The sequence below is a fragment of the Calliphora vicina genome, chromosome 4, assembly GCF_958450345.1.
Source record: "Calliphora vicina chromosome 4, idCalVici1.1, whole genome shotgun sequence".
NCBI lineage: Eukaryota > Metazoa > Arthropoda > Insecta > Diptera > Calliphoridae > Calliphora > Calliphora vicina.
The window spans coordinates 9,935,574-9,950,641 of NC_088783.1; the positions used below are offsets into that span (position 1 = coordinate 9,935,574).

The 15,068-nt window shown below is 29.1% G+C and overlaps 1 protein-coding gene across 1 annotated transcript in view; it reads left to right on the top strand.

Moving 5' to 3' along the window:
• The window catches only part of CycD (cyclin D), a 126,341-nt gene that overhangs the window by 66,320 nt on the left and 44,953 nt on the right, over positions 1-15,068 (top strand). The window contains exon 2 of the mRNA XM_065506862.1: positions 345-566. Within this exon, the coding sequence (XP_065362934.1) occupies positions 345-566 (222 nt within the window). The remainder of the gene's footprint in view (positions 1-344; positions 567-15,068) is intronic.

The following is a 15,068-nucleotide window of genomic DNA, read 5'->3' on the forward strand; positions in this document are numbered from 1 at the left end:
GATTCCCAGCATCATAAAAACAAACAAAACTAGGACAGACAGACATACATACACAGCCATACAAACACAGACCGAGCAAATAATTCCTAAGTAATGAGAAGAAAACCTCTATTGTTGTCTTGCCAAACAAACACAAACAAACAAACAAAAAAAAATTAGAATTTTTAACACTTAAACTACAAATTGCAAAAATCAACAAAACACAATACAACAAACAAAAAAAAATTAGAAAAAAAACCCAACTAATTCTTGCAAACTTCCGCTATTTATATGCCATTTTTTTTCTTCTAATTTCAAAAACTTAACCGTTATTAACTTGCTATGTTTTTTTTTTAATTTTCCAGGTCTGTGCTGAAGAAAAATGCCAAGAAGAGGTTGTACTCTTGGCCCTCAATTATATGGATCGGTTTTTGTCTACGAAAACGGTGCGTAAAACACATTTACAAATTTTAGCCGCTGCCTGTCTCCTGCTTGCCTCCAAATTACGTGAACCCAGTTGTCGTGCCTTATCCGCTGAACTATTGGTGTTTTACACCGACAATAGCATTCATAAAGCCGATTTAATCGTAAGTACTCCATGATCATTTTTATAAAATTACTCTTCAATACTTTATTTTTTTTTATTGTTGTTGTTGTACTACACTTTTAATATCTAGGTAAATATTGAATACTTATTTATAAGTAAGAAAGAATGAAAAAAAAATAAAAAAATATACAAAGTACTTGGTGGGTTAAAAGTACGTACGTGCAAACATCAGTTGTTGTATCTCGTCTTTATAAAAGTTTAATACTTTTATTATTTGTAGCTGCTGCTGCTGCTTTAGATATTTTTGTTTGTTGTTGATTTTTGTATTATTGCAGAAAATACTTTGTTGCAACAAATATTTTGATATTTACTTTGTGTTCGTTCAGTATTTTAGCCTTTTAAGCCTTAAGAGCAGCGTTTTTTTTTCCTGGACTTGTTTCCCTTTCAGTATGCAAACAGTAACAATGTACGTGCTTTTTTCATGCCCATTCCATTCTCCCTCTCCTTTGGTAAATTGCTTAATGTATCTTTAGAATTGTGTCTAAAATTGTTCAGACAAACGTGTGATACCTTTCTTGTGGTTATACATATTTAAGCAATGTATTAGTAGGGATATTCAGTAATGCTGGCAATGCTGATAATCATGATAGTCATGACCTTAATCATCTTACATTTTATTTTTTGTGCAGCTTAGGGGCATTTTGGTTTTGCACGTTGTTTGCTAAATTCTTAAAGTGTTTTATAACACTTTATGTTAAAAGTGTGTTAGGTATGGATGGGTATTTGATACGTCACTCATTTGCGGCAAATTACATTAGTTTTATTGAACTCTTTAGATCAAATCGATTTGGTTTCCTGTATTAATCGAGAACTGATTCGTGCTGGAATTATCATCCTTTTACACATTCTCTGGACTTGCTTAAAACTGCTGCTCAAAGAAGCTATGAAATCAACATTTCATAGCCATTAAAGAATTTAAAAGTTTTAGTTAATAGATATGTATAAATAGAAACTGCTACAAAGAGTCCAAAATAAATTTTATTGAATATTTTAAATTGCTATTAATCATACGCTACAGATCATGGATATACAATCATATAAAGATCCTCGCTTTGAGCAGACGCCGATCCAGGTGGTTGAACAAAGAAAATCCTCCCCCAAAAACCGACAAGTTTTAATATAAAAAAAAGGATCCATGTCTGGATTTGAGAAACTAATGTAATTCTCTTTTCTGGATTAAAAATTATACATTTTTTCCACTTTTACAAAATCGTATTTTGTAGATAAATTTCATAGCAGATTAAAGATATTTAACAGACCTGTCCAATGCCATATACAAATGTTTAGAAATGCATCTGATTTTGACTTGACTTTCATTAATATTTTCAATCAAATTGTACCATTTTTAAATATTTTTGTTTATTTATTGTGCTAGTGATCTAGAACCATGCAACCATGTTCACCACCTAGTAATTTTCAAATAAGCTTTTTTTGGAAAAATAAGCTTTTTGTTATTAGAAGCGATATTTAAAAAAAGCTTTAAAAAGAATATAGCTTTTTAGAAAAAGCTTTTTTTTATGAATTTTTTTTTTCAAAATAGGTTTTGGAAAAATTATCTTTTACAAGAAAGTTCTGCATCGATCGAAACAAATAGTAGTCGGATGGGGCACGGTCTTGACCATACTAAATACCTTTTAACATGTATTACAAGATGTGGCCGATTTCTGTCAATGCTCGCTTCAAACGAATCAGTTGCGTTCGGATAGGGTTCCGATATCGGTTCTGGTTATATTTCAGCAGCTCATGATAGATAGGACCCTTTTGCTCCCATCAAATACAGAGAATTATTTGGCTAAGGTGTCGATCCTACATACGATCTCTTACGCTAACCCGTAATGGATCAATTTTTCATCGCAAATAATGATTCGGTGCAAAAATTACTTTCTTTTATAGCGTTCAAGCATCATTTTGGACATTCAATATCGTCTCTCTCGGTTTCAATTCGCATGGTATGCAATTTCTCTGCTTTTGGATGAATCCTGCTGCTCGCAAAGGTTTGGATTTTGCTGCTTGAGTAGTAGCTCCCAATGATTTACAAAATTCGACATTTTCAAAGCAAAAAAGCTTTTTTTTATGTTTTAAAAAGATTTTTTTAAGAATGACATTCATTGTATACCTTTTGTTTGGGTAAAGCTTTAAGAAATTTTACCAAAAAAGATTTTTTGAAAGTTACTTTTTAGCTTTTTTCAAAAAGCTTTAATTTATCATAGATAAGCTTTAAAATAACATTTTAGAATCCCTTTAGAAAATTTTAAATATGAAAGCTCTTTTTAAAAAACTCGTTTAGAAATATTTTTTTTTATTAAAATTTTTTAAGAAATAACTGTTTTAGAAAAAGCTACTGAAAACTTTTTAGCAATAAGATTTAAGAAATTTATTAGAGAAATAGCTCTTTTAAAGTTAAAAATCTTTAATTTATCTTAGAATATGCTTTAAAATAACATTTTAGAAGCCTTACTTAAAAAAAACTTTTAAAAAAATGTTGAAATATAAAAGCTCTTTATAACAAAAAACTTGTGTAGATATATTACTTTTTTTACTAAAAGGTTTTGGAAAAAGCTTTCTTTAACAACATTTTTTTTAAAAATTTTTTTAAACATTTTAGAATTAGAATTCAAAAATTTTGATAACTAACTCTTTTTAAAAATTGGATATATTTTTGTTTTATAAAAAATATATTTTTTGAGTGCAAACATTTTTTTTGGATTTTTTTATTAAAGCTTTTTTCGAAATTTTCAGGAGAAAAACTCGGAAATTTTATTCCAGTCAACTGTAATAAAAAAGCTCCCTAAAGTATGCAGTACAAATTTAGATATTTTATTTGCAAATAAATAAGACCAGGCAGGTGTGTGTGGGTCGGGAAAACTTGAAGAACTAACATTAGTAAATGCTACCGGTCGAAGCCGCCCCGGTCAAATAGTATAATATAGAAATAGTTTTTTACGAAAAACTGTTTTAAAAAGCTTTTCTAGTAACTCCAATAAGCAGCATTCAATTGTCGCAATGTAAAAGTACTGCTTAAATATCTGCTGAGAAATCAAAGCTAAATAAATCCAATATTTTAGCAATTATCTACAACTTTTTAAAACTCTATTAGTTTTAAATACTACTGCTGTAGGCATACTTCCCCCCAATACTTGTTTGAGTTAATAAATATTTAAGATATTTTATTGATGCCCTTGTTTTGTTGGAACCACATTTTTGTTGAGTTTAAAATTTATTTAGTTAAAACGACACAAACAGACAAACAAACGAAACACACAATAAACACATCTTCAGTGCTCTAAACTCCTAAGCAATGAAAGGAAAATAATAAAAAAAAAATAAGACAAAAATCGACAATGAAAATAAAAACAAAATAAATACAATATCTATGAGAAGAAGTCTGGCTGGCTGACTGCCTGACTGCCTGCTGACTATAAACGAAACTCACCCAGTCGGCATCTTTTATCTGCTGTTGTAAGCTTTTGCCAGGCTTTACAAACAAACTCAACATTATTGCATTCGCATAGACTGTGAATACAACCTACGTAGAAATTGTTTTTTGTTTTTGCTGCAAAATATATTATAAGGATATATAAGCCAAGTTACAAAACTAGACAAAAAAAAACTGCTGCTGATGATGATGACGACAACGTTAAAGATTTCACTTAATATGCCGGGTTTGGTTGGCTGGCTGCCTTGGTTAAACAAGAATCGTGTCTAAACATATACTCGCCTCGACACCTTTATCCATATAAAGCTATAGTTCTAAAATCGTCAGGAATATTACGAAAAACACACACACACACAGAGATACTCCACCACACCACCACTCCAAACTCCAACTTCATACATAATCATTTTCACTTCCACTTTTATTTAAAACTAGCTTTACAAAATTGGATTTTGTAAAGTGAAAAAAGCTACAAGAATCCGTACGCGAAAAAAACAAAAACAAACAAACAGCAAAACAAGACATCTTTTTGCCTCAAAACAAAAACAAGAATGAGATTCTCTTTTCGTTTTCAATTTTTTGGAATTCCTTAGCTTTATGAAGAAGAATGTAAAGTCTATTCCTTATTTTTAATTTTTTTTTGGTTTTTGTCAGCCTGTCTCACTGTCTGTTTGGCTGTGTGTCTGCTTATATGCCTGCTCCAGACACGGTGTCCGTTTGTGCTTTTTAGTTTGCTTCCCAGGCTTTAAGTTTATTACACATTCTACTCCTCGTCTGGTTACTCTTCAAGAGTCATCATCGTCGTCGTTTGGCTTTTAGTCTATTGTGGCACACTCCTGCTTCGTACAGCAGCGGGAGGTAGAAATGCAACATAATATTTATTTTCATTTTAATTCTTACATTCATGTTTTTCATTTTCGTTTGAGTTTGAGTGTGTGTGTGGTGGACATACCAGCAAACAAACAAAACAGAAAAATCAACTCAAATCCTTTAAGTTCATTGCATTTTGAGTATGTGCTTATTTGTTTGTGTGAGTGAGCGAAGCTTTTTGGCTGAGATTCCTGAGGCTAATTTTTGATTTGTGTGTTGCAGTGTCGTCGTTGTCGTCTGCATACAAACAAACCAACTATTGCTCTGTTGCAAGCGATAGTGCAATATGCCTGGCAGATTGTATTTATGTATATGCAACTTATGCATTTCACATACTAGACAAAGGCGTAGGTAGGTTAGAATTTTCTTTTAAAACAAAAAATCTTACACTTCTTCATTTTTAAATGATGATATGCTGGTATGTGATGGTTTGTGTTACCAGGATTTTTGTTTTTAGTTATTTTTGGGGTAATATATCTTAGCTATTAGACATTAACCCATTAAGAGTTAAAAAGTTTTCAAATTTTTAATTTGATTATATCCGTTTTTGTTGTAACAGGTCATTTGCCTTTGAAATACCTTTCATCTATCTATCTATATATATAAAAATAAAATGGTCCATTTATGTAATGTCATCACGTGAGAACGGCTGGAGTGATTTGGCTGATTTTTTTTTATTCGATTCGAAATTTTCAGAAGATGGTTTGTAAAGAAAGAAATTCCGGGTAAAACACGGAATTTTTTTTTTTTGGAGTCCAGTCAACTTTAATAAAAAAAACTCCATAAAGTATGCAGTACAAATTTAGATATTTTATGTGCAAATAAATAAGAACAGGCAGGTGTATGAGGGTTGGAGAAACTTGAAGAACTAACATTAGTAAATGCTACCGGGCGAAATCGATATTTATATTCAGAATTTGCTGATTTTCAATAAGAAAATTCCAGAACTTTCGACTATACGACTATATCGATTATAATCGATATAGTCGTATTTTTTGCCATATACCCGATATATTGATATATCAATCATGTTTGTAAGTTATTTGGGGGCTTCGGAAAGTGGTTTTCAACAGACAGATGGCTCTAACGACTATCTATACGATCCAGAATTTAAATACTTTATGGGGTGGCAAATAAAAAATGTAGAAATTACAAATTAACTTACGACTCATGGTGAAGGTGGTATATGAAACATTTTAGTTGAACCGAAAATCCATGACTTTATGGATCGTTTGCGATGATTCTTCTACAATTCAGAGTGTATTTCTGATCGATTTAAGTATTTCAAGAGCTATACAGTTTTATAACAATCTGGGAGTTTCCAAAAGTTAGAAATTTCAAGAGAAGAAGGCATAGTTTGGAGGCTGCTGAAGGTTAGATATAAGCATTATGTACATGTATTTGGTATAATTGAAAACTTTAGGACTTGAGGCTTAACATTTTAAGGAAAAAATGTTTTTGATCAAAGTTCACAACCAACTGTGTATTGATGGGTGAAATTCAAATTCAACTACTGGGTGTATGACTTATTTTTGCACAATTTTTAACTTTTATTTTGAAAAATTTATTCAAAGTATTAGCCGTTGTTAGCTATGACATCTTCCTGGCAATATATGGATTCCGAGCCAAAAGCATTGTTCATCTTTTGATGCCAAGAACGAATCAAGCCAATTTCGGATACTCTGTTCTGAAGTGAGAGCGTTCTGCATTCTGCGATCAAAACAAATAGTATTCGGACAGTGCACGGTCTGGACTATAAGGCGGGTGAGACAGAACTTCCCAACCTCATCATTCTAAATAGTTTTTAACACGTATTGCATAATGTGGCCGAGCGTTTCATGTCTTGCTGCATATTTTTTCCGGCAAATGGTCGTTTCAAACGAATCAGTTGCATTCGGAACAGATTCCCTGTGATGGTCTGGTCAGATTTGTGCAGCTCATAATAGATAGGACACTTTTGCTCTCTGCAAAAGCATTACCTTATCGCCATGGATAATTGGCTTTGGTGTCGATTTGGCTGGTTGGCCGGGCTTCAATTACGATCTTATCTTACGTTTCGGGTTATCGTAATGGATCCAATTTTCATGGCATATAACGATTCGGTGCAAAAATGATTTTGTAAGCTTTTGCTTAGTTTGACAAGAATCTTCATGGAGTAATGCCTCCAATTCTTGGTCTTCAAACTTTTTTTTGGCTGTCCTGGGCGATCTCCACCACTTTTGAACCGCACAAAACATCTCTCGCGCGTTGAAATTGATGGAACACTTTGGTGAGCAATTAAATAAGTAAAGCAACACTTCCCGCATATGACGCTTTGTTCGCACAAAATTCGACATTTTCGAAGCAAAAAAAAAAAACAGTTTTTACACTGTTTCTGAGAGGCCGTCAGAAACTGTTATTAGTACACTAATACCCCTAATTGTAACCGGAAAAACACTATGCAAACCGAAACGACTCAGATCGAAGCACGATTTTCTATACATTTGTATAGATTTTCATTTAAATGGTTCCGAGATTCATAACTTTAGCTGAAAAAATTTAATTTTAGATACAAATATTTCCATATTAACGAAGAAATACAAACGACGCAACTTCGAATAAAATCGAAACAAAATCGACGGAAATTCGAAATCACAAAAAATTTAAAAAGACGTAACTTCGAAACGACGCGGACCGAAAACCGAAGTATTGGTGTAAAACCAATATGAGCTCATATAATAAATAAGTTATTATACGACCACTTCTATGTAATGTAGACAGTATGCAGTATTGAAAAGTAAGTTATAGATTAATTGCAAGTTATTACTATTTAGCTTTAAATAAAACTCTGCTTTATTCAAAAGTATTTTTCTGTTCAAAATCAATTAAACTAAAATGGCGCTTATTTGCCAAGATCTTTAGCTACTAATTTAATTTCACACGACAAAATTCTATAGACTGAAAGAAGAATAGGAAAAAGAAAAAAAAAACATTTCAATTACTTATACTTACTGCTCTTTAATTCTTTCATTTAATTCCCTTTTTAACGATATTTATATAGTAAGTAACAATAGTAATAGCAATGGCAATAAAATTATAATTAATTTTTGAAATTGCAAACATTCACCTGATATGGGGCCGCCACATAATGGGTTAAATTTATGCATGAACTTCTTAAAAGGAGTCTCAATTAAAATTTTCTTTATTTTTATGTATGTGAGAAGAACAGACAGACAGACAAATTCTACAAAAAAAAAAAACAATGAATTTCATGCCTTTGTCGTCTGTCTTATGTCGTCTGACTCTGCTGAGCTAGTATTTACAATTTCCAAGGAAAAAAACTTGATTTTTATCATTATTAAATCGTTCGTGTTGGACTTCCGACATGTCACCCCTTCTTTTGCAAGGTCGTTGGTATTGAATTGAACGAACCTACAAACAAACAAACAAAAAACTATTTCCTTTAGACCATTTTTAAAACCAACATGAAATCTTGAATGGAGAGCGAGAGGATAATGATACGAGTGCTTACAAAATACAAAACCCTAACATACCAATCCTCTTGGTTGCTACATTTGTACGCCAGACTCTGTGTGAATGATGACGATGGATGAGGTTGTTTTAGCAAGTATTTTTTTTCCTTTTGGTTGTATTTGTTTTTTGGTCATCTGATACTTGTTGTTGTTAAACAAAAACAAAAATAACGAAACAACCACTGCCACCACCGACGTTGTCCACCACACTATGTCGTATATAAATCTGATTTTGTATCTGTTGAAAATATCTTTAAGAAAGCATGAAAAAAATAAATACTTTTTTAGTGGGATTTCTTTAAGTAGTGGATTTTTCTCAATTCATTCTATAAGTTTCGTTAATCATTGTATTATTTTTAATTTTTATTGAACCAACATAAAGAATCCTTTTAATTTTCCACACGCTACTCTAAATCAAGCAGGTAATGATAAGTTTCTCCATTTATATGACTCAACAAATTTAGAATGGTTCTTAAATCTTAAAAATAAAACCGTTAACTCTTAACGGTACCGTTGTTCTATAAATAATTTTGAAATTATGAAAATAAAAATGTTGGGTTTATTGAAATTTCCTCAAGTTAAAATGTTTCAAAATGTTGCGTTTTTACCTTATAAAAACGGTGGTTTATATCCTTTAAATAAACTTGATTCTTTTAATTGCAAATAAGAGCGATCAGTAGTTTCAAATTTGTAACAACTCTTTATTAATTTACACAACTCTTTTTTAATACACACACTTTAAAAGCACACTGGTAATACAGTTGCTGTTACGTTTAACAGCGCCTACAATGCATTAACATCTGCAATTTGCTGTTACCTATTGTCATCTTCTAGCAGTTTCATGAATTATCTAACAGACAAAACTAGAATGTTCTATTTCCTAGAACTTTTAGCAGCTTTAATTTTAATATTAGCAGGATTAACAGTTAATGTTGTCATACTTATAAACAATGTTAATAACAGAATGTTACCGAAATAATCCAAATTAGCGTTACAGTTTCCTTTGAACTATTTCGAATCGGTAGTTACTCAAATAATTTTGAAACGATTTCAGATTTTGTTATGCATATTTACATATTAAACACATTTTTGCAAAATCTTAAAAAATCCAAGTCTAACCTTGTAAACAAACGCATTATCATCAAACTTCAGATGCGTTATGGCACGAGTTCTCAAAAGTATAGCACTCCCCAATTCGTTTTCTACCGTTACTCAAATCCATTTTCTCTAGATTTATCTTGGCATTGTCAATACTACAAGATTTCAAACTCCAAAAATAGAGACTGTTTATAAAAAAATCAACAGCAACAAAAAAAAAGCACTCACTAAACAATACTCGTATGATCTGATGATCTTCATTCCAGCCAACAATATTCCCATTGCTTTAATTTTACTATTTTCAATTTAATATTATTGATGTTGTTGCCACAATCCTTTTACCACAAAAATTCCTATAGATCATGACACAAACAAAATAAAAATACAAAAACAAAAAATCGTCCTAAAAACTAAAACAACATCATCATGATCATCGTCATCAATTCACAAGATCTCCTCCAGCATAAGTAAGTAAAATGTTGCAAGGAGGAGAGCAGGAGGCATTAGTGTAAGTAAATGTGTCAATGTGTATGAACATGACTGGCTGACTGACTGACTACGGTAGTAGTAGATGAACGAACAATTTTAAAGAGTATCGTTTAAAATAGCTGATCGTGCAATTTTTAAAGCATCATGATGATGATGATGAGGATGACTATGTTTTTGGTTGGTGTTGGTGGCTGAGTACGAGTAGTAAATAAAATGTTGTTGATTGGTTGCTTACTGCTGCTGCTGTTGGTGTTTTGGATTCGTACTCTGTTACTGCTGTTACATTTGCTGTTTTAAATGCACTTTACATGTGTGTGCATTTCTTGCCTTTTTAGCAAAATTGAAATTAATTCTTCTATATTGTTTCAAGGACTCTCTTTTTTTTGTTTTTTTTTTGAGTTTTTGTTGTATTTATTTCGCTGTCGTAGTGGAACATTAAAAGCATTTTTTCCGCTTAAATATTTCGTTGTTTTGTTATTTCAACAATATGCCAACTATGTTAAAAATTTGTTTTTGTATTGATGCCTCCTCTACTCTACTCTGCTCTGTTCAGCTCTATGTATTCATTGTATGTTTAATTTTTTTGAAAGCTGGAATGTTTTCATTGTTTATAATGAATGTTTTGTGCTTATTTTGAAAATAATATCAACAAAATATTGACGGTTCTCAAGGATTTTTTTTTGCAAAAAAAAAAAAAATTTTATTTTTATTTATAAATGGCGAGAAAAATGAAACCTGACAAAAACAAAATTTACTATTTTTAATGTGTGTACTTAATTGAGCCTCGTGTCAGTTAAAGTTGAAAGGATTGTGCAAAAGTGTCTAATAATTGTAGCTGGGACTTTGGTTATAAAAACTCAATGAAATATTTTACATTGTCAGGAGTTTCTTTTAAGGAATTTGATTTATGTTAAGTAAGATTTTTATTTATATGGATAAAATCTATGAAATGTTTTACATTTTATATTTAATTTGTAACAATTTATGGAATGTTTGAAACATTTGAACATGCGATTTGATAAAATAAATAAATGTTAAAATTTAGAATATCATAATAAATGCTCAATATTTTTATAAGATATAAAACTTTGACTAATTCTCTAATTTTACAAAAGAATTTTCGAAAAAATCGAATTTAATTTTTTCATAAATTTTTTTTCGTAAAATTGGAATATATTTATTTCCAACTTATTTTACAATTTTTATAGATTTTAAGAAAAATTATTGAATTTTTTTAATGTTCGAAAAATTTGTCTTTATTCTTTTAATGTTCGAAAAATTTGAACATGATTTTTTTTAAATAATTTTGTTTGTTTTATAATTTTTCTGTGAAAATTAAACTTTTCTTTATTTTTTTAATGTTTGAAAAATTCGAACATGATTTTTCGATTTAATTAAACTACTTTTCAATGTTCCAAAAATTCGAGAATGATTTTTTCATCTTATTTTTATATTTTTATAACTTTTTTTAAAGTTCGAAAAATTCGAAAGAAATTTATCATTATATTTGGAAGGTTCGAAAAATTCTAAAATCATTTTTTCATCCAATTTAGTTTGTTTTATAATTTTTATGGAACAAATTTAATTTTTCTTTATTTTTTAATGTTCGAAAAAATTTTAACATGGTTTTCTTCATCCAAGTTTGTTTGTTTTATAATTTTGCTGGAAAAAATTCAATTTCATGTTCGAAAAATTGGAACATGCTTATTTTCATCTAATTTTGTTTGTTTTATTATTTTTTAGTAACAAATTTAATTTGTCTTTATTTTTTTAATATTCGAAAAATTCGAACATGATTATATCAATTAATTTTGTTTGTTTCTAGAAAAAGTTTAATTTGTCTTTATTTTTTTAATGTTCGAAAAATTCGAACATGCTATTTTTCATAAAATTTTGTTTGTTTTACAATTTATGGAAGGAACTTAAATATGTTTTATTAAGTTAATGTTCGAAAAATTCGAACATGATTTTTTTCAACTAATTTTGTTTATTTTATAATTTTTCTGGAAAAACTTAAATTTATCTTAATTTTTTTTTAAAAATTTTGGAAAATTTGTTTTTTTTTTTAATTTTTATGGACAAAATTTAATTTATCTGTTTAATGTTCGAAAAATTCTAACATGGTGTTTTTCATTAAATTTTGTTTGTTTTGTAATTTTTATGGACAAAATTCAATTTATCTTTATTTTTATATGTTCGAAAAAATTCGAAATAGTTTTTATAGAAATATATTTTAATTTGTCTTCAGTTTTTTAATATTCGAAAAATTCGAACATGATTTTTTCATTTAATTTTGTTTGTTTTATAATTTTTATAGAAAGAAATTTTAATTTGTCTTAATTTTTTAATGTTCGAAAAATTCGAATATATTTTTTTGTATCCAATTTTTATTGTTTTATAATGTTTGTGGAAAAAATTTAATTCATCTTTATTTTTTTAATGTTAATTTTATAATTTATATGCACAAAATTCAATTTATAAGTTCGAAAAAATTCGAACATGAGTTTTTTTCATCCAATTGTGTCTAGTTTATAATTTAAAATTAAATTTTACTTAATTTTTTCAATGTTCGAAAAATTCGAACTTAATTGTTTTAGCTTATTTTGACATTTTCGAACATTGAAAATTAAATTATATGTATAAATAATTCTTTTTAAGAAAATTTTAAATTTTACTTAAATTTCAAATAGATTCGCACATGAAATTTGGAGTTTTTTATGCTTTCCAGATATCAAAGTTATCATGTCTATGACCTGCTTTATTTTCACTTACACAAAATATCATAAAACACAATTCCAGTATTTATTTTATGGCTTTAGAAATAAAATGGTGAAAAGTATATTAAAATTACATTACAATTGCCCTACAACACTGTGTTACATGTTACAATAGTAATAAAACTAATCATTAAAAAAAATTTACTCACCAAAATTGTTAAAACCCCTAAAATAGCACCAAATAAACATTAATTATTTTAATAACTTAACAAAAATAAAATTATTATACTCGTAATTCATAAATAATATTAAAAACATACAGCAATAACACTAATAATTCATTCTATTAACTAAATGTTTGCTGGCCCCTCTAACCTAACCCAAGGCCAAGTTCAAGCCTCAAATATAAAACTTTGAAAATATTTCATACAAAACGCCAAAACGCTTTAACGAATGAAGAAGAAACGTATATATGCGTTAGAAACCTTGACTTAACTTGTGTTTGAGTGTGTCCGTCTGCCTGTCTGTCTGCCCTTCCGCCCCGTCTGTCTGTCTAACACAAAAATTTCGTTCGAACGCCACAGCAACACACATTTTTTGAAGAAACCAACATTTTTTTGGCAAAACTATTAGACAAGTTTACACGCATGTGCGTGAGTTTTTTTCTTATTATTTTGTTATTGTTTCCCTGTTAGTTTTATTGTGAATACCATGAAATAGTCAAATTAAAACATTACGATTTCATTTGTTACTCATTATCAGCATTGTTGTCGTCGTCTGATTGTAGGTTTAGTTTAGTTGTCGCTTTAAACTGGCCTATACTTTGTCTGTTGTTTGTTGTAGTCTAAATATTTTAGTCTAATATTTTTTTTAAGTATTAAAAAAGTCATAATAAAATTAAAAAACCAAAAAAAAAGACAAAAAAGAAAATAGTACAACTGTTTGTTAATGTTTTTTGTGAAATCTTTTTTATTATACAATTTTCTTGAGACTTGTGAACAAATAACAGCAGCTTGGTTAATGAATTTAGTTTTTTTTTATGATTCTTTGTAAAACCTTTTTACGCATTGTATTACCATTTTGAAAACTGCAGCTTTTTGTTTTCAAACTTGGACTGTCTATACATAAATAGTTACTAAAACTTTATCAGTTCCGCATTTAGAGATTATAAATAATGACACTCATATTTCTGATCAATAAGCGTTTAAACACTCATATTTCTGATCAATAAGCGTTTAAACAATCATATTTATGATCAATAAGCGTTTAAACAATAATATTTCTGATCAATAAGCGTTTAAACAATCATATTTCTGATCAATAAGCGTTTAAACACTCATATTTCTGATCAATAAGCGTTTAAACAATCATATTTCTGATCAATAAGCGTTTAAACATTCATATTTCTGATCAATAAGCGTTTAAACACTCATATTTCTGATCAATAAGCGTTTAAACAATCATATTTCTGATCAATAAGCGTTTAAACATTCATATTTCTGATCAATAAGCGTTTAAACAATCATATTTCTGATCAATAAGCGTTTAAACACTCATATTTCTGATCAATAAGCGTTTAAACAATCATATTTCTGATCAATAAGCGTTTAAACATTCATATTTCTGATCAATAAGCGTTTAAACACTCATATTTCTGATCAATAAGCGTTTAAACAATCATATTTCTGATCAATAAGCGTTTAAACATTCATATTTCTGATCAATAAGCGTTTAAACAATAATATTTCTGATCAATAAGCGTTTAAACAATCATATTTCTGATCAATAAGCGTTTAAACACTCATATTTCTGATCAATAAGCGTTTAAACACTCATATTTCTGATCAATAAGCGTTTAAACACTCATATTTCTGATCAATAAGCGTTTAAACAATCATATTTCTGATCAATAAGCGTTTAAACATTCATATTTCTGATCAATAAGCGTTTAAACAATAATATTTCTGATCAATAAGCGTTTAAACAATCATATTTCTGATCAATAAGCGTTTAAACACTCATATTTCTGATCAATAAGCGTTTAAACACTCATATTTCTGATCAATAAGCGTTTAAACAATCATATTTCTGATCAATAAGCGTTTAAACACTCATATTTCTGATCAATAAGCGTTTAAACAATCATATTTCTGATCAATAAGCGTTTAAACACTCATATTTCTGATCAATAAGCGTTTAAACACTCATATTTCTGATCAATAAGCGTTTAAACACTCATATTTCTGATCAATAAGCGTTTAAACACTCATATTTCTGATCAGGGAAACAGGTATAAATAACTAACTTCTTAAAGTAAAATTAAAAAAGTTTAAGCTGATTACACTCCAGATAACTCAGGG